Source organism: Tympanuchus pallidicinctus, unplaced genomic scaffold (assembly GCF_026119805.1).
Source record: "Tympanuchus pallidicinctus isolate F22 unplaced genomic scaffold, pur_lepc_1.0 scaffold12, whole genome shotgun sequence".
NCBI lineage: Eukaryota > Metazoa > Chordata > Aves > Galliformes > Phasianidae > Tympanuchus > Tympanuchus pallidicinctus.
Genome location: NW_026294637.1, coordinates 9405961 through 9429751, shown reverse-complemented (window position 1 = coordinate 9429751; position 23791 = coordinate 9405961). Strand labels below are relative to the sequence as shown.

General features: G+C 45.2%; 1 protein-coding gene across 4 annotated transcripts in view; it reads left to right on the top strand.

Annotated features, from left to right (window-relative positions):
* Positions 1–23791, top strand: part of LOC128075580 (high affinity cAMP-specific and IBMX-insensitive 3',5'-cyclic phosphodiesterase 8A-like) — a 132245-nt gene that overhangs the window by 8227 nt on the left and 100227 nt on the right. For 2 of the 4 annotated variants that reach the window (XM_052672460.1, XM_052672458.1), the window contains exon 1: positions 14442–15826. The exons of 1 other annotated variant lie outside the window; for it this stretch is intronic. In XM_052672460.1, the coding sequence (XP_052528420.1) occupies positions 15566–15826 (261 nt within the window). In that variant the 5' untranslated portion in view covers positions 14442–15565. Of the gene's footprint in view, positions 1–14441; positions 15827–23791 lie in introns of those variants that run through there. One more of the 4 variants, XM_052672459.1, reaches the window with a different exon arrangement.

Genomic DNA, 23791 nt, shown 5'->3' with positions numbered 1-23791 from the left:
CTCTTTGCCAGGTTGGCAATGTACACCATTTTTTTTACTCTCTGTATACAAAGTGTTTCCCAGATGTCATGGATTTCACATAGACCCTCTTTTTGTCTTCCATTTGGTTTGATATAGCCAAGACAGTCTGACCTCATGTTTGCTTATTATAGTGCACTTCTTTCTTGTAACTTAAAAAAAAGTGTGGACACTTGTGGAAGGAAAGCATCTGTACTTGTTATGAAAAATAGGAATACACTGTCTGGTTGGCTTCATACCTGTGCTCATGTGAATCAAAATGCTCACTGATGTCTGCCAATGGTTTACTAAAGGGACAAAATAGGACCTGCCATTTATCCATTAACTTCTTTTGGCCTTTTTTTTAAAAAAGGAGAATTAAAGGGTGAAGGGGCAACACTCAGAGCGCATAAAGGGCAGCTGATGACCAGAAACATTAATAAATGACCGGATGACTCTGCTTTCAGCCTTGGATGTGCCCAGAAGTTCCCTCAAAGTCTAAAAAAAGTCCCCAGAATTGGGAAAATAATTTGATGGTGCCCATGACTGTCCCTCTCCCGTGGTCTGTGAGGTTTGGTAAGGATTTTTAATCATGATTGGTGTGGTTTGGACACTGACTGGAGCAGTAAAATAGGTTTTGTCACACATGTTGTCATACGGAGCTGTGTGCCTGAGTGACAGCTGTCCCATGCTGGCTGCTAATGTACAGCTCGAATAAAGCACAGCCCTGCTCGTGCTTCCAGTGCTGCATGAAACATGCTCACTCTTTGTGAAATGGAAGGACAGTAATGGTTCTGTCAGCAAATGCAAGTCAGCAATTCTGTTTTATTTTTTTTCTATCAAGGTTTATTTTAGATTCCCATTCTGCCTTTTCTTATTGCAAATCATAAAAACAGACTAAAGCTCAGGGGTTCCTTTGCTAAACCATTCCCTCATGCTTACAGCTGGAGTAATTTTCCAACATTGACATGAGCTCACAAAATGTTAGTCTGACTCTAAAGAAGATTTTCCAGAGTTGGCTGAAGGTTTTGGCTTAGTTCTAGAGTCAGCTATTCCGGAAACTTTTCTGGAGTGGATTCTGGATAACCTGGCACCATTTAGAGCATTAAGAAGCCATGCATAATTTGGCCTTTCAAAATACATAAGGCTTCTACATTTCTTACCTCAGAAGATACCTTTTGTTTCATCAAATATCAGCTGTTTCTAATTGCTTCATCTTATTTCTGTCATGTATTTTCAGTTGGTCTTTTTTTTTTTTTTTTTTTTTTTTTTTGTTCCAATGCATAACAAAATACCTTCTTTAAATCAACTTGAAGTAATTCATTTTTCCATCCATCTCCTTGCTTGTGTTGGTTTCTTTTCTGATTGGAATGGTGCATGAATGTCATATACTGAAGGAGCAATATCATCTGTGCAGTCCTGAGTGTGGAGTACTTGGCTTCACTTCTGCAGCTTTAATAAGTGAAAAACATGAAGACAGCTGCCAGTTTCTGCATGTTTTCACTGCTTTACTTTCTGCAGCTCTGAGCAGAAGTGCTGAGGCCACAGCAGCTCTGCACATCATGATACCCAGGTCCGTGGTCTGGTGAGTGTGCAGTTCCTTGCTTCTAGTTAAAAGCATGGGGTGAGGCATAGGGGCGTTATAAAATGCATCCATGCAAGTTCTGTATCAAATGTGACTGAGTATTGCCACTTCTTGGTCCTACCAGCTCTGTAACACCACTGCAAATGCAGTTTTGCTCTGCATTGATGTGTGGCTGACAAGCATGCCTGCTGCTCTTAAGTAACCTTGGTTTGTTGCCCTCAAATTAGAATGAAATTTCTTCAACCTTTGAACTCTTGTATAATAGCCAAACACCCACCAGAATTCTGATCAGTGTCCATATCACACATGCATTTTTTTTACAATTGACAAACACAGAAGTTGAAATTATCCAGAATAAATAAATATGACACAGAGCCAAGCATAGGAAAGGATTTGTTTTGATTTGCATTTCTTTTCTTTTTTGTTTTTTGGTGGATAAGGATTTGACAAGGCTAAGGATCCAGGTTGTTGTGGTAATCATATCCCAACTCTACATCAGCCAATGTGAGCTGTGCTCCACAGAGGAGTGGAGTCAGGTCTGCATGTGGGCCCCAAGCACTAAACCTTACTGTCCAGAGTGGGATATGTAAAACTGCATTTCCCCAGGATCACTGCCAAATGACTGATCTTGGACACTTCCAGGCATTCCAGCATGTCTGGTTAGTGGTTACTCAGCCATCCTATCGTGTTTTTGGGAACCAAATGTTTTACATGCTAAAGCAAGGTGCATGTTATACAAGGAGTGTTTATAATGGATTGAGATAGAGTTTGTAGCCAGCACGCAGTGGCTTTACATCAAAGATAACCATCTGAAGAGGGAACACTGTGTATGTGCTTGAAGTCAGAAATGTGGAGGAATCAAACCCCTTCCTACTGTTTACTTAGGAGCCATGGGCAGAGGGATGGATAGGAAGGAGGGATTTTAAAACTCTGAGTGAAATTAGTTTTGAATTCTGTTTTGATTTCCATGCAAGTGCCAACTACATGCTATGGCCAGAGCTGACCTAATGAGACATGCTCTGAAATAAGCACTACTCAGACAAGCATCAAACTATTGCCAGTAAAAAAGAGCTTGCACTTTATGCAGAGACATCCTGTGCTCACAGACTGTTCTGTTCCATAGCCTCACCTGTTCACTAATGCCCTAAATCTGTGGTCATTCCTTCACTGCTTGTTTCTCGATGGACATCCTGATGTCATCTCACAAGATCCCCTTTTTTGCGTAAGATACAACTTTCATTTAATAAAACAGCCAATAATATGTCTGGCCACTGCCCACCTACTGCCCCAACCCTTCCCTGTAGCCGGTGTATCTGCCAGAGGGCATGGCTGCCTCTTGAGAATGCTTTTTAGGATTTCACTGTACTTTTTGCTTTAGTGATACACTATTGTGGTTTCCAAAGGTTAATTGTAAGTGCTCTACAAAAGAGATGTCCTATCCAGATAGCTGGTTTCCTTTTAATTGTGAATTTGGATCCAGCTCTGTTCTTCTATGTGGTAATGGGCCAGAGGCAGCACCGTGCAGGCTGTTTTGATACCAGTTGAACCTCTTTACAAACTCTTTTGTTCCTTCTTTTAATCCTGCCCTCGTATGGAAGCTTTGTATCTCCTGCTCGGCGTCAGGGCTGGACTGGGTCTCAGTACTCCCGGTCTGATGGAGCAGGCAGGAGGATGAGCTGTGCTGGGCAGCGTGTGGCTGAAGGCCGCTCCCAGCTGCGGCTGCCGTGCGCTGTGCTCTGTTGTGTTAGGCAACACTAAATCTTCTAAGAAACGTGCTAAACTTAGTGGTTACATGAATCTATTGTCTTTGCTGAGAATTTCAGTCAGTAACCTGTTATACCAGTGAAAGGAGCAGTTTTCATGTTCCAACATGTTCCCCTAAAATACTGGGTGTTCAGACAGGGCAGGGCTGACAGCTCCCTGTCAGGGTCCCTTCACCCTGCTAGCTAAGCTCGATTTTACACCCATGCAAATGAGCACTCAGGAAACACACCTTAAAAGAGGCCTAAATAGCTGGAACTGGGTAGGACTGGGGGGCTTCATGGCTTCGCACCCACTGCCATCCCACAGTGACTGAGAGCTGGGCTGCACCCTGCAGCCCTGCTGGGCTCCAGGAAGGGGAAGCAGCACCCCAGTTGTCATTTGGCAGCAGAGAGCTATAAGCAGGCTCGGACAGAGCATGCCAGCATGCTTTTGGGCCTTCTGCTCATCTTGCTAGTATTCCTCTTTAAGTCCTTCCTGAGCAGGACAACTGCAAATGCAGAAAATGCCAACAGATCCATGCTCAAACAAGAACTTAGAAGTCTTTAAAACCAGCAGAGTTGAGAAAATGGAAGATGAGAAGTGCTTCCTTGAAAAGCTGCAGGTATCAGGTGATTTGTTATTGCCCATGCACAAGTCAGATGCTGAGAGAGCCCACTGCACTTGTCTGCCCAGTGCACAGGCTTCCCTGCAGGAGCTCCCATCTGTAACAAAGCCAGGAGACTTTCCTTTCCAGGGGCAAATCTGCTACACTGAATGCCATCTCGCTTCATTGAACCTGACGAGAATTTTCATTATACATTGAGCATCAGAGAAATACAATCTTAAATAAATATCAGCCAGTTATGCTTAAAAGCCTTTTAGATGAGTGCTGGACAGTTTGAGCTTGTGGTTGACAATGAGCAATTTCTTGCTGGTCTTAACTAAGGTGTGCTAGCTCCAGGAGGTGCAGGGCTATGCTGTGGGTTGTACCAAAAGTACTCTAAAAATATAGATTTTTACTTGACTATATAAACTATTTTAAATATGCAATTGCCCAGAAAACTGAAATTTCAAAAGAGGGATTCTGTTGTGAAGAAAGTCAGATTATAGCCTTTCTTCCAGGCCATGGTAAATACTTCCTAGGTGATTTGGGTCAAGTCACTCAATTTGTGTTTTCCCTTCTGTAAGGAATTAAAGTCATAGATCAGCCAATATTTCTGTTGTACTTGAGTTTGCCTGTGATACAGCGGTAGAACTTCAGGTAAACAAGAGTTTATTTTCATTTGCAGCTCAAGAGAGCAAAGAAAGCAATGCAGCAGTGCTTTTAGAAGAAATCGAGACTTCTGTAACCTCTTCTCAGGCTCTTTTTTCACTGAAGCGGTTAATAAAGCTTGGATGTAGTGTATTCTAATGTGCATAATTGAGTTGAGCACTTTAAATTCTTTTAGTTATATGGCTCCTGTCTGTCTGTTTTTGTTTTACTTGTTTTTTTTTTTTGTTTTTTTTTTCCATTGCTGAGCTCTATAATTGTTCCTTTTAGCCACAGTCACCTCAGGTCAGGCTGTACCTTGCGAGGGAGCCGAACTGCAAACAAGGCTGGCTAAATCCCGTTCCTGTTGTTAATCCTCCCAGTTCTGGGTCTAGCACTTGGCAGAGCAACAAAAGCAAACTTTTTATCATAAGTTCACATTCTCCTCAAGTGGAGGATGAGTTGGGTAATTCCAGCCTTCTCTAAGAAGGCTGTAAAGTGGCAGCTAGCTCGTATTTCCATAATGCAGGGGCCACAGAGTACTTTATTTAAAGACCATGAGGGTGAATTTAGTGTGATGATATTGTTTCTTTTCCCAAAATGTGTATGTGAAAGGTAAATTGGTGATGTCTTCAAACTGATGAGAAAATGGTGAAAGTGTGCGTAGTTTGTAGTCTGGTAGAACACTGGCCTGGGTCTTCAGGTTTTGTCTGAGCTTGCAGTGCTATAAAGGACTTTTATTCCTTCAGTCTCTGTCTAGCAAGGTCCGTGTGTAATTTGCTTTCTCTTCCTCTTATAATTTTTTACAGTCTTCATCTCTGCTTCTGTTCTTTGCACGTTATGTTCATTGCGTGGGAGCAAGCAGAGCAAATTGAGAAAATCCAGCTGGGAAGCAAGGGAAGGCTGATGTGCTTTGTGCCCAGAGCCTCAGGGCAGCCTGGGGGAGCCCAGGCATGGCCAGCACAACCCTGTGAGCACAGGGACCCAACACAAAGCACCGTGCTGGGATCAGTGTGGGCAACTCAGTCACCTGCCTCAGATGGGACAGTTTGCCTATTAATGTGCCGGTGTTACCAATAGGCTACTATATTAAAATAATAAAAATTGTTGCCCTGTGGGAAAATGATGAGATAAGTTGGAGGGAACAGAAAAGGATTGAAAGTAGAAACCCTAAAAAGAGAGAAAAACAGTAATCCTCATCATTTGGGAAATTATGTATTCCTCATCTAGGTCAGTATTTAGTTACTGAGTTTGAAGGCCATGTAGGAGCAAGGATGAGAAGTTTTGGATGCAAGAAAAGGGTGCACAGTGAGAGTCACCTGCTGGGAGCAGAGCATCCCTCTCTGCTGCTCCAGCCACCACTGGTCTGGGGGTGATTACATAGGACAACTTTCAACTTTTCAGTCCATTTTTCTTCAATATTCTGACATTGTGAAAAGCCTAATGCATATACCTCTGAAACTGGAGCAGATTTCAGAGACTTCCTCTGATGAAGATCTTTCGAACTAGTGGGAAGGTTTTAAAAATGTAGCTAATGCTGTGTTGAGTGTTGTAACATTGTGTTAATGTTCAAGTAACTGAATCTAAAGCCATGGAGCAAAAGTGATGGTGGCTGATGTAATGGGATTGTCTTTACTAATGAAAACACAACTTCAATGAACAGCCAAAGAAGGGAAAGCAAGTCTGGTTTAAAATAGTCTGTTTGCCAAAGTGCCATGTCATTGCTGTGAAGGCGACCTGTAAGTGAGATTCTGGGTACTAAAACTGAACTTCATCACCAACAGGAAGTCAGCATGTATGCAAATTCACTCTCGTACCCCAGAATCACCTTCTGGTGGGGCTGTGTTTGTGTCTCCCACACCTTAAGGAACAGCCAGCACAGCTTGCCAGCAAAGAAAAAATAAACAGTGTGTTTTAGAAAGCAAATGCAAACAAGGGATCTGCTCCCACTTATCTAAACCTGTGTGTCAGTGATTTTTATCTGAGCGTCTAATGTTGCAGGTAATTTGTGTAGAGATGCCTATCCCTAAATAGAGCTATAGGTTAGTACTTTTGTTTTTTTTTTTTCCCTATTCTAAAAAGTGCAACAACTTGCACTACCAGTTGGGAGAAGTTTGCATTTTTCTGGCTTGTTTTGTAAAAACAGCATCCGCATGAAAGAAGTTGATGTATTATACTTAATACATACATCTACATTCTCCTATGACAACACTTGAAAATATTCCCTGCATACTTTTTCCTGTTATTTAGCTTATGATATTAATAAAACTTGAACGGAAATGCTATGAGGAATGGAATTTGCTATATTCCTTTTTCTAATTTAATTTATTTTTCTTTTTGATCATCTGTTACATAATCAGTGAAATACCTCCCAGCTGGAAGCACAGCTTCAGCTGTGAGATGCCTCCAGCTGTTTTTGGTAAATGAGCAAGTGGTTTAAAAAAATCAAAAGAGAAACATTGCTTAGGAACTGGGGGTTTGGTTTTGTGCTTTTTTTTCTGCTCCTGGTTCAAGGTAGGACTAAAAAAGGGACCTAGATACTAAATGTACTTTAAGAGGCTTTAAGAGGTCTCTCATATCTCTCCACGTGGCACTTGGAGGAGAGGTGAATGGTGCCTTGCTTGCTCAGTGGTAGGAATGAGTTAGGGCTAATCTGCTGTAGAAGTGATGATGTTTTAGGGGGATACCTACAAGTGAAGGCAAGGGTTTCCTGGTGTCCCTCTCCCAGAGGTTCCTTGAAATCACCCCTAAGTAAATGAGGGAGAGAGACAAATTGCTAAGTTTTGCCCCTGAGGCTGTATGCATGCTCACCTGCTGTGGATAAGCTGAACTGTTAACTCGTGTAATGTTTTTCTTGAATAGCTGTATTTCTCTGGAAAATGCTTTGCTGGGATTTGCTGTTCTTGCTGAAATCAAGCATGGCTGTGCTTGAAAAAAGTTTTTGTAGTGCGGTTATTGCCGGTGTTTTCGTAAACAACTTATGTAGTAGACGTGCCTTTGCTTTACCCCTCTCTCATAAGGTTCTTGTGTCACTCTGTGAAATGGACAGTTACTAACTTTTGTTTTTTACCGGGTAGCTGTTTTAGATCAGGCTCAGAGCTCTCTTTTATTTTTTATAAGACCTGGTTGTTTCTTTTAGTGCCTTTCAAAAGGCAGATGTGATTTGTAGGTGTTTATACTGGCTGGGCAAGAGGGAAGCTGCCTGTGTAATCACTCAGATCACTCCGATGCTTGCCTAATGAACTTCGAAGTGCACAGAGGTGCAAACCTTCCATTGTTTTGTCCAGAGTGCTATACTTGTGGTAATGATTGGTTCATTTCAATTCTTTGTAAAGCCAATATGCCCACTAGTTCCCTCTGAAACCAGAAGTGTAAACCAGCTCAGGGCTGGGGAAAGGTTTGGTTAACGCTTGAGATGAGAGATAAGGAGATATGTGTGGCCAAGGTGTGAGCATTTTTCCTACAAGCAGATAGGGAGTAGAGAACCATGCCTTGGAGGCATATTGGGAAAGAAATGTACCACAATGAGGGGAGATTGAAAGCGTCTGGACTGAGCCTGAGGAATCTACTCACATGGACAGAGTGAGTACATACCAAGGAGAGACTGCCAAGGTGAATAGAAACCATGAGATGTGCCTTCCTCTTCTGCAGGTTTGTCAGATACACCCTTCCCAGCAATCTGGAATCCTCTCATGAGGTTAAAGGGCATGTCTTAAAACCATTCTTCCTCTCTGCTTTCAACCCATTTTGGTGAATTTTTTTTATAGTGCTCACGATTGAGACTGTGTTCCAGAGCCTGCTGTGCACTGCAGCACCCAGCTGTGCAGCTCTGACCGTAACTCATGTGAACTGCCAAAGCCTGCTCTGCTTAATGTGACAGATCCTTCTGTGACAGCAGTGCTGCGGCCAGCCCTGGGGGAAGTGTGGGGAGGGCTGGTGCCTGTGTGGTAAGGTTTGTTTGTAAGGGCTGTGGTGAGTGAACCTGCAAGAGCTGCCTTCCCTTCTTCAAAAACTCAGAAGCTTTATCTCCCCCACACATCCTGAGCAAGTTGGGTTTCTCTTTGCTTTTTCATTTTTAATAGCTATCCCCAGAAAACTTGCACCGTCTGGTTTCTCCACCTGCTCTCAGTGTGGTTTCACCTTATCTCTCCTCTAAGTTGTCATCTCCTCTTGCAATTCTTGTGGTGTTGCTCTTCTTGAGAATGCAGTTAACAATTGGTAAATATTCAGATTAGATCCAGTCCTCTGTCCTGTATTCAGACATGTTTGTAGAACGAATTTTTCGGATGTTTGAGTGATCTACAAACGTGTCACTGCCGGCAAGTGTGATTTTGGTTTTTTAATTTTTATTTTTTGGTTGTGAATGTGTAATAAATTACTAATTAGCATAACCATGGGTAATGGATCTGTTCCTTTAATAAATTCAGCAATCAAAGCTATCTATTTTGCAGGTGTAAAGCCTGTCTTAGAGTGTTTTTTTTTTTTTTTTTTTTTTAAAAAAAAAGAGTTTTTCAGCTCCCACTGCTGCCACAATGCAGGGATGTGTTTCTACCTCTGTGTTTTGTTGTTCTCTTTGCCACTCACACCCCATGTGTCTCTGGGAACAATGCTGACCCAGCTGTGGGGGGGGGCTACTGATCCTTAATACTCTTAGTTAATGAGGAGTAAGTAAGAAAGGAGCTGCTGAGTAGGAAGAACTCCTGTCCTGGGATCCATGCTCTTGATTTCTGCTGCAGAGGGGATATGGGAGATGGCAGAAAGGCTTCTGTCTGGCCTTGAAAGCCTTTCTTGAGCGCCTCTTCCTGCAGGAGCCTGAGGCGGCTGGCTAGCTGCTGAGATAGGCTTGCTGATGCTAACAGCTGGTTCTTGTGGCTTTGATGACCAAATAAAAGTGGTCCACTGCTGGAGGAATCATGTGTAGCAGAAATGCTAAGTCACAGCCTGAACCAGTGATTGAGCATCTGGTGAGAAGGCAAGGCCAACCCAAGGGAGCTCAGGTGCACGCAATGCATCTGAATGAGCAGACAGGGTGGAGCCAGGATCCACCCCTTCCCAGACCTCATTTAAGGGTTGGCAGTGGAGGCAAGGGGATCTCACTGGAGGTCCCTGCATACCCGAGGTCTTCCAAGGGTAAGCAGATTTCTTTTTCCTTTGTTTCTGTGTCCCTGGCTGCTACACTTGGGCTTATCCTCGCTTGCTGTAGCCTGGGACTTTTCTACTCCACTGTCAGTGTTGTGTTTTCTATCATGTTACATCATTACATACTTGTTTGTTTCCCTGATTTACTGCCACTTGCTGGATCCAGGCAGCAACAACGTTTTATGGCATCAGTACCCAGTTCACTAGTTGGAAGAGTTCTGAGGCTGGGTCTGTGCTGGGCTGGACCAGATGCTGGCTGGATAGGATTGATCCAATACTCTGGGAAAGCAGAGGAATAACAGGCAGCCAGGACTGTAGAATAGAAGAATTAAGAGACAATTTTCTAGGAGGAAGACCAGTTCTCATCCTTAGCTTAGTAAATCATAACCTGCAAGGGATGCATACTAATTAAATGAGGGTTAGTTTAAAAATACTTAGGAAGAGAAAAGGCAAAATTCTCCAAGAAGAGAACAGCTAATTCACTATGGTCACAGCTGGCAGCGTGGTGCTGTGTATCCAGATAGATAATTCCACTTGTGAGGCACGGGATAATTATAGGGGAGTGAGTGGATACAGCAGTGCTTTGTTCCTCCCTTCCCCACAGATTGTTTGGCTGACAAGGTGCTGCCAGGCAGCGGGAACTGTTGGAGGCCACCTTAGCAGCAGCAGCAGCTGGTGGAGCAGCTCTGCCACTGAGCTCTGGGGCTGGCACTGCAGCCAGAGCTGGGCACTGTGGTGGGGTACCCTGAATCCTGCAGGGATGTGCTGCCTGGGCTGAGGAACCAGAAAGAGAAGGTTTAGGTGATGAAGACCTAGACACTTGGGTGGAGAGGATTGGGTGGGAGAGGAAAACTGAGGCTTTTGGGCCCTGTAACTTCAAGGATCTATATACCTGCAGACGGTGCTCTGGCATCAGCCTCAACTGCACCCGTGTCCGTGTTCTTCTTCCCTGGGGGCAGAGGAGATTCAGAGAGGCTGTGCTCTCACCTTTTTCCCTGGATATGTCCTGATCCACTGAAATTGAGTCCAGATAAGCCTGCTGAGAGTCAGCAGCAATGGAAGCCCCATGCCTTGTCTTTAAGATGCTGCTCTTGGGTTATTTGAAGATGGCTTTCAAAAGTACAACAAAGATACAGTGCTGGAGGAGACTTGACAAATGTTGGGTGGACAGACAGACTTGAAAATAAAAGGGAAGGAGCTTCTACAATAAGGGCTTGACCAAACTTCTGGGAAATAAAAGGGAAAATTGCATTGGGCAGAGTAGGGACTTTGATCTGATGGGGAGAAATGGTAAGAGAATGAAGAAAGAATACCTGAGGAAGGAAGAGTATTTTGAAAAAAAAGATAGGAAAAAAAGGCAAATGTCAAGGAAAGAATGGGACCAAAAAAGAAACCTCCAGATTGTGAGGACTGCAGATAGGTAATGGAATTAGAAAAGGAGGTACATTTTCCTCCCAGGTATGCTGTCTGTCCTACTGATCTCTGAGCAGTGGTGAGTGGGATGTGCAAATCACAGCTGCAACAGCAGACGAAGTTATGTGAAAGGACAGCAGATGAAGTTTGTAGACACTTTGTGTATGTGAGCTTTAGATTCAAATCTCTTTAGTGCTAGAGTTTAAAAAGTTGCTGACCTAGACTTTCCTGAGGACTCTGATTTCCAAATAGTACAGACAATTGTCTGTATTCTGCAATCTTTATTTTGCAATGATGCTGGGACACCAGAGAAGTGGTGAGGGAAACAAACCCATTGTATGTATTTCTGTATTTGCTGGGAGCTGATGATGATCTAGCTCAGGGTGAACTTTATACTTGCCTCCTGTCACTGGAAAATGCCCAGTTCAAACACCCTGCCTTGCTCAAGGGATGTAATGCTACCTGTGGCTAAGGCAGAACACGGGCCCTGTTTTCTTTTATAGAATGTCTTGGGGATGAAGAGATGAGCTCTGCTGCAGTTTGCAGGTCAGTAGTTAGTGTAGAGTCCACCCAGCTGTTTGTATCGTGGCACATTTTTTCACAGTTTCTCCTCCTCCTTATTCTTCTTTGCTGGCCTATGAACAGGCAGGATTGCCTCATTTTGAGAAGGCCAGAAGACACACTTGGAACGTGTAGCTGACTTGGGGGAGAAGCGAATAAAACAACACAGCAGTCTTGTGTCAAGATTGTTCCCTTGTGCTCACAGAAATGCTTGCTCTACCACCACAAATATTTTTTTGCTTTTCCAAAGCACACTATACTTGTTCATGCAGGTGTCAGTCCGTTGTTTCTTCTGCATAATTTTGACTGCCAGTGTCTTGGCACTGAATTATTTTCAGCACTGCGTTTTGGTACTAAACCTGTTCTCTGGGCCGTCATGTGTGTTACTGTGTAGCTGGACAGGAGTGAATTGCTATAGTGCTGGTGCACAAGCTCTTGCAAATGTGTAACTTGAAATGGTCAAGGACTGTGTGAAATGGATGCCTGCTGCTAACGTATCAAGGGAAAGTGCTTTTGTTTAGAGATGTTAGCAGGGACAGCGCAGGTGTGGGGTGCAGCGTCTCCCCCAGGTCTGGAAGGCAGTGTGGTGTTCAGTCTTCTGTCAAGAAATGCAAGATCCAAGCTAATTTGTCTTTAAGATGTACAAGGAAGTGGCTGAATACTGTAATTTTCAATCCCTTTTGAATTTTAAGCTTCTGTATTTGCTTTCCAAATACTTTGATCTTCCCCAGCTCCCACTTGTCCAGACCGAGCTGATAACAATCATTGCAAGCTCTTTCCTAGCCTTCGTTCTTACTCTGCAATCTGGAATGAAATTCAGCTGTGTTCTCCACAAATAGCCTTTCTCATCCCCCAGCTATCTGCTAGGGCTAGTTTTCTTCTGACCTCTCACTTCACTGATTCTGAACTGACCTTGCACTCCCCCCCATGGCCCTAATCTGCCAGTGTCTAGGCTCCTATTTTTCCTCTACTCTCTTACACTGTTTAATTTTCTGAATAATTGGGCCCACTGTTTGCTGAGCTGCCCTTCAGCAAATCAGCTTGAGCCAGGCCCTGAATCTGCAAACAAAACTCCTGTAGTATGGTGAAAAACGGCCACTGCTGGTGATGGTTTAGATATTTTCATCTCTTCTGTCTGATTCGAAGCTACAGGTAAAACAATACTTTCAACAGTATTTTTCTATTGGCGATAAAAAAAATAGTAGCCATGTCCTCAAATTTGAGAGAAAATAGCTAATGCTTGTACCAGTTCAAATACCATTTTCCATCTTTAGCTGGATTTTCGTCAGTGTAGCAACAACAGGAGTGATTTTTTCAATGGCTTAATTACTGTTAAGGGATCATCTCATCTTCCCGTCCAAAGCAGTGAATTCTCCTTAGACAAACTTGCAAATGTATATTTAGTTTTTGTTGTTTTGAAGTTAGGCTCTAGATCAGCATAATCAGCAATAACCTGCCTATGTTTAGTGTAGGGAAACTTATGAAAGAGAGCAGAGAGGTTGTGTGCACTGTATCTGCATGGGCACTTTGTTTTGTCACGCTGCTGTTATGAGATGTTGAACAAAGCATCCCCCCGGTATTTGTTTGTCATTTGGATAAACTGAATAGTGTTTGAATGTGAAATACTGCTCTCATCTGTGTAGCTGCAAATAAAACCTATTTGTTTTACAAGGAGAAGGCTCAACTGTAGGTGTCAGCACTGCAAGCTGAATGTGGAGTGCTGAAAATCAAGTCTTGCTGTCTCTGGCTCCCTCAGTGCCACCAGGAATAAAGCGCAGTTTAGTTTTGCAGACAGATCCCTTAAGGCTGAAGAAGACAGGAGCCCATGCTTGTGGCTGATGGCACAAATAGAAGCTGCGCTATTCTCTTCTGCAGCTTCTTTCCAGTCCCTCTGAAGTGTGTTCTTATCAATGGGATCTAGTAATGAGAAATCTAGCATAAAGAAAGAATGAGGATGAGATTCCTCTCCAAACAACGCCCGCTGCTCCAAGCACGTATGTTAAGCCTTTTCCTTCGTCTGTTACTGAGTGTTTATTAGAAGTGGGCATCCCAAGCGAGAGCCCAGGCAGCCACAGCCATTCCTGGTTCTGACAGGCAGTTACCGGGTGTGTGAAGTTGGTCAGATGGCACGGTGGCAGGGGAGTGGGGAAGGAAGGACTTCATTTCGCAGCCCTTAACCCTACCCGTAGCTGTGAACAAAAGCATTTTGGTGGTGCTGTGGTTATGCTGAAAGGCAGCGTTCCGCGGAAGTGCTGCCCGGCCCTGCGTGGTGCTCCCGTCTGCTGTGGGAATGGGGAGCTGCTTTTGAGCACGTCTCTTCTCTGTCTTTGAACGGCTACCCGATGGCGCGTTTCCGAGCCAGAGAACTGAGGAGTGGGCGGTGCAAGGGGCCGATGGAGCTCCCGCAATCCAACCCCCGACCTTCTCTCTCCTCAGACCCCGCAGCCTCGCAGCGCTCCTTTCCCCGCCCCTCAGCGGGGCCGTCACGCGCCCACCGCAAGCAGCTCAGCGCGCGAGGCGCACGCGGCGGTTTAAAGTTCGCTCCCGCGGGCGGGGCCGCGGCGCGGCGCGCCATTGGCGGGGCGCGGCTCATTTGCATTGACGCCAGCGCGGGCCGGAGGTCAGCGCCGGCGGCTGCTTTTATTGGCTCCGCCGCGCCGCTGTCAAGCGCGGGGGCAGCGCGGGCGGGGAGGAGGGGGGGGGGCGGGAGGGTTGGGGAGGGGACGGGCGGCTCTGGGCGGTGGGGGGGGAAGCGCCGCCGCATCGCTACAACCAACGGCGGGTGCGGAGCCGGAGGAGGCACTTCCCTGCTGCGAGGGACGCCGGCCCCACGGCCCCGGGAATTAGGGCTGTCGCCGCTGCCGCGCTTATCCGTGGAGATGGGACGCTAGGATCGCTTTCTGCTACTTCTCGCTCTTTTTTTTTTTTTTCTTTTTTTTTTTTCTTTTTGATTTTCTTATTATTTCATTTTTAATTGTTTCCTCGCCTCGTTCTGCCGCCCCACGCCTTCCCCCCAACATGGAGGCCCTTTGATGCCTCCGCGGGCCGCCCCCGCCGCCCCGGCCCGGCCGCTGAGCGTTGAGCTCCGGATGCCGCTGCGGCGGGCGGGACGCAGCTTTCTGCCTCCGGCCACCGCGAATGTCACCGCCGCGGCGTGAGGGGCGCGCGGGGCGCCGGGGCGGCTCTCGCCCCTCGCCGTCGTTCCGGTGATCGTTTCGGCCGCCCCGAGCGCAGCGCGGCGCCCAGCGGGACCCGGCGGACACAGCGCCGTTGGCGGGGAGCGCGGAAGACGCAGAGGGGAGCGGCCCCCCCCCCCCCCCCCCGGCCCGGGTTAATCGGTAACGCCGTGCGAACTCAGGTGGAAAATGCGCCGTGCTCCGGACTGAGAGGGAGGAACGGTGCCGTGTCTCCGGCTGCGCTGAGCCGACGAGACGCCGAGCTGTGCGTGCGGTTGGGGCTCGCGTTTTTGTGACCTCCCCCATCGACCCCGTCTTTTTTTTTTCCTCCTTTTTTTTTTTTTAATATTTTTTCCTTACCCCCAGAAGGAAAGCGAAGCTAAGCTTTCAGATGGCTTAGGAAAATCCCTAACACCCTGTGACACCATGACGCCGGCCCGCTGCTGACCGCCCCCCGCCCGCTGCCGGGCCGCCGTCACCGCGGAGCCGCGCCCGGGGCCGAGGAGCGCAGAGCCGATCCCGGCGGTGCGGAGGGACCGATGGCAGCGACCCGGCGGGGAGCCGAGCCGCGGGACTCGGCCCGTTAGCAAATCCAGGCGGGGGGAACGTACCAACGTGAAGGAGAGAGAGAGAGAGAGAGATACGCGTATATATATCTCATATATATACAATTGAGAAGTGTTCCCCAGGTGGCCACAAAGCATGGGCTGTGCTCCAAGCATCCACATCTCTGACAGCAGAGTGGTCTATCACAGTAGCAAAGAGTCCGAGGAGTGCCATTCCCCTCACCAGACCAACACCACCATGTCTCAGCAGCAGCAAGGCAACCCCGTCCCGGGATTATTCATTAAATCCTCCAACACATCCACTTATAAAGTGAGGACTAATTCCTCTAAGAAAGACAAGAGGGAGAACAGCCAGAGCATGGAGGCAGAGACCCAGACCAGCAGATCCAGTTTTAAGGTAAAGGGGTGCGGACCACGAGCGCCGTTGCTCCCACTGAAATCACACGTTGCGGGGCAGCTCGTTCTGCTGGAGCTGTCAGCATTTGTTTAAAACTCATCAGCCCCGCAAACGACTCTCGTGCTGTTCTGTGCCATGCTGGGCTCTGCGGGCCAGGGAGTGGATGCTGTGGGTGCCTCACAGCTACCAGGCCTGGGGCTCACCTCGGTGCTGGGGCGGGCTGCTGGGCGGAGAGGGGCTTCAGGTTGTGTGCCGGGTGCTCTTTACACCAACAACTTGTTGACCTTGTCTGTTGCTGCAAGTAGTGTGTTGTTGTTCCTAATTTTTTTTTTTTTTTTGAGTACCTTTTTGTGTGTGTTCTTTCCTGTAGGGATGCAGCATCAGCCCTGTAAGAAATCAGCAGGCACATACTGAAAAAAATTGCATTTCAATTTCATGGCTGTGTTTTAGACTGTTCATAGTGCAGTGCTTGCTCGTCTGTCTCCATTCCATTGGTGCACCATTGCTTTACGTGTTATACTTCTATTCCTGCTGGCTTTAAATATTCTGTACTTTCTCTTCTTGGGGGGAGCTGTCTCTATTTCTCTGAAGTAAATTATTGCAAATGTCAAAGGAAAGTGTAGCACCCCAGGGATGTTGTATAACATGGCTGATCTGCCCTGGGCTGCTGTGATAAGCGCTGAGATACGCACGCTGTCAATAGGAGATAGGGGCTGGAAGTGCAGCAGGAGCTCACACAATGTCAAGTGCTTTGCACACACAGAGAGACCAACAATTCGTAGCTTCCTCGGGAATTTTACGTGCTCAGGAGCAGTATTGGCCCAAAACAATTTTTGTCTGTGCTGTGGGGTATTTTCTTCAATTGTTTTCCTCCAGATTTACTGAGTTCGGTTCATACAAGTTTTAAAAAAAGCTATGGGAAATGGGAAGAGGTTATGTGAAGTTGAGTTAAAGGAGGAATGAACGGCCAGCACACGAAGGTCGGCCGCGTCAGAGGAACCTCAGGTTTTGTGTAACGCCGTGCAGGAAGCGGAGCGGGACGGCTCTGCTCACACGCGGTGCTCGTGCTTGTATGGCACACTGTGTGGTAGCTCTGCTCACAGCCCTGACCCTTGTTTTATCAGCTTTATTTATCAGCTTTATTCTTAGTCATGATTATAACTGCGCCTTACAGAAACTGAGCGACAAAAATATTCTTATATTTTATACTGTGTGATTTTGTCTTTGTGCTTTGTGGAGATCTTCTTCTAGAAGCCTGTGCATGGGAAGAGGTCTTAATTGTGTTAGAATTTTGTTGTTTTTGTTGGCACTTTGTACCAGCCCTTGTTACTTGGTTTAGATAACCCAGCCAGGTGCTGTGTGTTTGACTGGGGCTCCTTGCACGCTGTGATCTCACTGACAGCTATTCTGATTTTCATCACTCAGTGGTTTTCTGCCCTTCTCATTGCTCTGAGCACATTGCTTGGGTTTTGGGAAGTGAGAATGGAATTCTGTTTGTGGTCAGTTGAGTACAAAATCTGATTGAAACATCCCCCCTGTGTAATTTTTACCTGTAAAATCCTGCTCTTCAGAGATACAAGGCAGCACAGTACTTCATTCTCTGCTTTTGTTGTTAAGTGTGTTTATCACAGTCAGATTTATGGTCTTACAGTCTGTACTGTGCTGGAGTGTAACCATGTTATTGCAGATGTCGTGCTGCAGAGAGCTACGTTTGACAGCAGCTTTCACAATACAGTGCTGATGTTTGAAGCCAGGAGGGTCATAGGGCAGCGCTGGGCACTTCTGGAGTTAAAGGAATTTTTGGTTTGAGAAGGAACTGAGAGAATTTGGGCGCTGCTGCATAGAGCACACAGTGTGTTGTGGCACCTGGGGTACCTCATCCTAACTGCAGATGCTGCATTCCTAATCTAAAATGTCTAATCGGCATTTGTGTGAATGGCCAGTAACCTGCCTGAATGCTTTCTCCCATTGTTTCGTGGCACTTTAATTTATTTCTTTCTCACTCTTGTGTTACTATGCTCAAATTAAAGCCGAGGAAGTCGTAGATGAGAGCTTAGAACAGAACTTGATTCATGTGTAAATCTCATGTTGTCACTTAAGCTGACAACAGCATGAATTTAAAATAAGTGTAATAGGTAATACAGTGACTTTTATTGCATTGGTTTAGTAGCAATAGTGCACGTGTCAAAAGAAGAAATAACCCACAGTGATTGTAAAATGGCCTTATTTATATTGCTCATTAGCCCCCAGACTTATTCTGGTTTTATGGTTATGTCTTGTTAATTCTTTGTACTGTTCAGATAGCGGCGGATCATTTGCCAGGGTGTGTAGTGTGAGTGTTGTGTGATTGCATTGATTTACAACCTGTAGCTAAAAAATTGCCTGCTGTTTTCTAATAAGGAGGAGCCTAAATTTATCCATAGTAAACATGCAGTAAACTCCTGAACGCGCCATGCGCAGAGATCAATGCCGCAAGAGCAGCTCCCCGTATATATGAATGTGGCAATAGTGTGTGATAAATGGAGAAGCCTTTATAATAAAATGTGTGGTCCTGGTGCCTGCATGTCCCTCTTTAATTAGTAATTTCATGTGTGGCTTTCATTTGAAAATTTATGAGCAGCTTGGAAGCAGTGCTGTATGTAAACGGTGAACCAGCCATGAAACCCTTCCCTTAGTTTTCAGTGCACAGACTGCACGGCTTGAACTCTGTACTTTTCCCAGTGGAAGATGAGCAAGATTTACACAGTAATAGCACTGTTGCAAAGGAGAGGTTTACTGATTTTTATTTTTTTTTTCCAGCTCTAGAAGTCTGAAGATTGTGAGTTCAAAATTGTGACAGCTTTTTTGTATATATCATTATGATTTGTTTCTTCAGACTGCTGTGAACTTGAGTTTGTATTAAGGGTGCTTAGCTGTACACAGATCCGCTTGAACACTTTCCAAGTAATAGCTGTGTTAACATACAGTACAGGTAAGGACTGGCACGGTGTAAGAGCCTCATGGGCATGTGTTTAAAAGTGGCTTGGGAGTCTGTGAGCCTGTGCTGTCCAACAACATGTGTCAGTGTCACTCTTCCACAGTGCATGGCTGCACACTGCGGTGCATACGGCGCATTTATTTTGCCCCCAATCTTTTATGTATGTGATTTCCTTCCTTTTCTCTTGTGTAGCTCTCCCTGTCATGTAAATTTAACTCAGAAGTGCGTGCTTGAGTGCAACGGGATCAGAGAGTAAACCCATACTTCCTTTATTGTAAATTCACAGTTGCCGTAAGCCAGCAGGACTAGATCTGCCGTAGCCTTTTGATTGATCAGCTGGTGTGGGGCACCCGCTTACACCCATGGTGCCACAGCACCAAGTTTTCTTTGTTCAAAACCTGCAAAATTGTGGGTTTACAGTCACTGCAAAGCAGTGGTTGTGTAATTCTGCGTTCAGGAGGATGTATGCTGACTTGTACTTTCAGTGCTGAAATGGATCTCACTTCGGCGTTTAGCAACACACTATTTAGTCTCTTAAGCCGTCTGTTCTTTTCCTGCCTGTATGGCGATTCCTTCCCCTTGCACCATATCAGCTCTCCCTCCTTTGAAACTCCCACACGCTCCGTCCCTGCTTTCAGCAAGGCCACCCGACCCTCCCGACCCTCCCTGTTCCCACTGAAGCTGTCCTCAACCATTTCCCCGACGAACCTCCCAGCACCGTCTCCCTCCCACTTCCACTGACGTCAGCCCTCCCATGCAGAGATCCTTGCTCTGCCGCGAGGATCCTTCCCACGCTGCCGTACGCTGGCTGTGCTCAGCCCCACGGCTCCAGGCTCCCAGGCTGACGGTCGCGGTGCTTTTAATTTCAAGGCACGAACCCTTTTCTCCAGGGAATGGGGATGTAGAATTTGTAAATTATACAAAGTGAACTGATGGAGCGACGTGAACTTTCCATATTCGTGTCTGGGTTATTTTTTTATCTTCGCCTTTTAATTTCCTGTTGTTTGTAATGTCAACTGGAAAAGAACTGGAAATCACTCGCAGCGTGTATCTCACCTCTGTGAAAGTAGCCAAAGACATGCTTTTGATTTTTAAACCATTATTACTAGATCCCTCCTGGTCATGCAAAACATCAGCAAAATGTGCTGCTGCACCTGAGGGCACTTCCCTGTGTGAGTGAGATGAGCCAGATTAGAGCCTGCATTTTTGCAGTTCTTACTGTTGGTGTGAGCTCTGCTGAGTCTTCTTTCAGCTATAAATTCTTGCTAGTCACAAAGCACTGCTTTCTCTCTGGCCTTGCTACGTCCCTTGCCTGGTTTTGCCAAGCTTAAGCTTTAAGTTGTCTGCCACTCAAATGTGTTGGTAGATTAAATATTAAAAACACATTTATTTCTATGGTTCTAGTTATTTGTCTCGCTGTATTGCACCTTTCGTAGAGCTGACATGGAAGTCCATCCTCAGTGAGAAATTTTCATGTTGGATGTACTTATAAGATGGGCAGAAGAACGAGAGGTGCTACAATTAGCAGTTCTTCATCCCTTCCCACATTTCCGGTGTTAGACGTGGTGTGAAATGGCACTGCAAGGGACCAGCATGGCCTTACCGTTTAATGTGCCAGCCAGGCACTGAAGTTATTCCACTTTTTGAGCAGCTAGAATGCTGACTGACTTTCAGATAAGTCCTCAAAGAGGAAATATGTGTTTAGGGATACGGACAATGGAAGCTCTTATTAGCTTGCTACAAAAAAGTGAAAGAAAAGCAAATCTGATAATGAGCAGCTTGCCCTCAGGGTGAAGCTGTTTGAATGGAAGCTTTGCATAAGTCAGGGTTGTGTCGGGGGACCCTACATGCACCTGCACACCTAGGAGAACAGTTTAGTATTGTGTTCTGGTTGGGTTGTGTGTATGGATGCAATGTACCACATTGCAAACAGCTTTAGCAGCCGTGGTTGGAGCTAAATCCTTGCAGAGAGGTTTTCAAGATTGCATGTAAAATGTGATTTTACATCCAGAGTGCAATTTGTGGTGTGAATTGCATTCGGTGCTGTGAATGTGAGGCTCATTAATTCACTGGCGTTTCAGTAGGAACTTGCTCGGCCCTCTGACATTGTACTCATTGCTGTCAGCCCATCGGGTAGAATAATTAGGTATCTTCATTTAACCATAATTTAAATTGGCATGGGACGACAAGATGCAAATTGAATAGCTTTAATGTGCATGTCGTGCTGAATAGTTTGATTGCTCAAAGTCAGATTTTAAGCTTTCAAAGGCACAGAGAAAGTGATGTCAAAGCCCCCATTTGTCAAAGATTTCGGCATCCAGCCGCTTTTACCTTCCTTCTTAAGATCTCTGCTAAGGTCAGAATGCAACAAACAACATTGACATATGCACTGTGAGACTAAATAGTGCAGGCTCTAATTTGTACGTTCTTCCAGACCACCCCCTTTTACTCTGGGCTGAATTGTTGGCCTCAGATCAAACTCCAAGGCCCTTTTCTCCTCTTGTAAAATCTGTAAATATGTCTCTGTACATAATGTAAGAAGCTTCACATCCTACAAAGCAGCGCCCACGTGTTTCACTGGAAAGGATGAGGGCTGAAACCTACTTTTCTGACATGGAAATGTCTTGAAATGCATTATTGGTTTTACTTTTTTGGTCAGAATAGAAGTTAATCCTTTTGCTAAGTAATGTTGAACAGATTTGAGTTGTGTCTGTTTCTGTATCAGAAATGAGGATTCACTCCTTTTTCCAAAAGCAGAATTAGCTTACACTTTGGAAGTTGCACAGAAAACTTGGAATGTAGTATGTTGTGTGTACTTGGAAAGATCAAACCTTTTCAAGCAAGAAGTGTTTTTCTCTATGAAACAAACCTGCAAAACTCCACAAACAGATTTCTGACTACAGCTTTGCGAAGGGAAAAATGGTAGCCTTGAAATCTTCTCATTGTTAGATCTCCCAGTTTCCTAAGTAAATCCATGCAAAGAAAACACAGAATCACTGGGCTAATATGAAAGAATGACATCCTCTGCTTCCCATTGTTTTTAACTCTGAGTTAGCGGCGACCTTTAGCTTCCTACTGGGATGCAGTGGAAACCTGGAGGCCCCACGTTACTTCAAGTTACACATTTACCATAGTTTTTTGTCTTTAAGCTTGAGGTTCTGCTATGTCTGATACAAACTGGCCAGACAAATAGCCTCAGTAAGTAAACCTTCTGTACTGAGATGAAGCTTAGGCCGGTGTGTGTATGGCTTACTTAAAGCACAGCAAAAGCCCTGTGATCTGCACTGACCATGATCTTTCTGTATTCTGTGATTTGCTTCATCACACAGTCGCTGTGCCTCACTCATGCTGATATCACAGCTGCATCTCTTCTGATGCTTACATGTAGAACTCTGCCTTTGCAGCAGTAGTTTGAATCTCAAGTTTTGAAATACGTACCTGTTGTGTGGTAGGTAGGTAGGTCAGGATTTGTGATCAGCCTAGCAGGCTGAGTTTGCAGCTGTGTATTTCTTTTTCTTTGGAATACTCTGTCTGCTGTTTTAGTTTTAAGGTTTTCTTTGGTGAGAAATTCCTCAAATGGCTGAGGACAACCACACCTATTACTTTGGTAAGTTGAAGCAGAAGTGACTTACCCTGTACACTCATTTACTGGCTGATAAAATCACGCTGTCCCACTAGCTGTGACTTAGTAATCGATGTCCCAGGGCCAGGAGAAGGATCCAGGGGTCCAGAGGCACCAGCATTCAAAGAAGCTCTGCCATGCCAAATATGGATGGTACTGGGACTGCTAGCAAGATATCTGTGCTTTCTTTTTCAAAATAAAGAGAATTATTATTTTCAAATACCAAAGAGGTTTATTGGGGGGTGAAATTCAGGCTGAAATTACAGTCCTTCAGCCCCATTAAGCTCTGTGGTCTCAAGAGGTGTACCTGTGGCAGGACTTGGACAGCTCTATTTACCTTCCACTGTTGTAGAAAATAGCTCCCTGTTGGATATGAGATTTGGAAATAAAAATAGTGGCAATAATACTTGCATTAAGGGCGGAGTTGTTTTCTGTCATCCCAGTTGGTATAGCTCTGCTAGGCAAGTTCTTGGCTGTACTGAAGCTAATGGAAAAGTCACAGTTTAAGAACAACCAGAATTTGGTCTCTGGTCCGTAAATAAAACTTACCTGGATTCTGAAGTGCAACCAGGGTATGTGCCCTTATGTCTGCATACATGGTTTTATGGTTGCTTAATCTGACACTAATGCAGAAAGCTACCAATAACAGATACTATTAACTGCTTAATGATGAGAGGAATAGGATAGAAACAAAATATTTTTTTTCACAGCTTCGTATAGCAGCGAGGGCTGTTATCAAGCAGTAGCGATGTAAAGAACATAAATTGCTGTGGTTCCAGGTCATAAAGCAAGTCTGTGAGTCTATTGCTGATCTTGAGAGTGCTGGCTGTCAAAGTTAAAATGGAATTTCTAGGCGTTCAGAAAGATTTATTTTTCTGTATTTTTGTATCTGTGTTGTTACCGAGTTCTGTCTGAAGTATCCTGGGACGAGTTGGTTGCCAGGTGTTTTCTAGTTGCAGATGATTGCTCTGGGAACTCTGCTGCAGCCAAGGCTAGAGATATGGAGCTGGAGGCAGAAGAAGGCTGCTGGCGGTTATCGCGTGTCTCTGTGGATGAGTTGTTGTATGTTTCTGCTTGCATGCTTGATCTTAATTCTTTGTCACGGAAGATCAAGGCCACCATGTACCCGGGAACAGAGGAGCTGCTCTGAGACCAAACCATGTCCATGTAACGCAGTGCTTTGCTCTGCCCACAGTCAGCAGAATGTGCTTTGGAGAAAGATGCAAGAATCTATTTAAAGTTACAAAAACGAGAAGAGTTTCTGACGTTCCTCTTCGGAACTGAGCCTGGACATGCTGGTTTACTTCTCCTTTCTAACAATTCTGGCATGTAGTATGGTACTTGTATTTTAATTTTATCTCCTTAA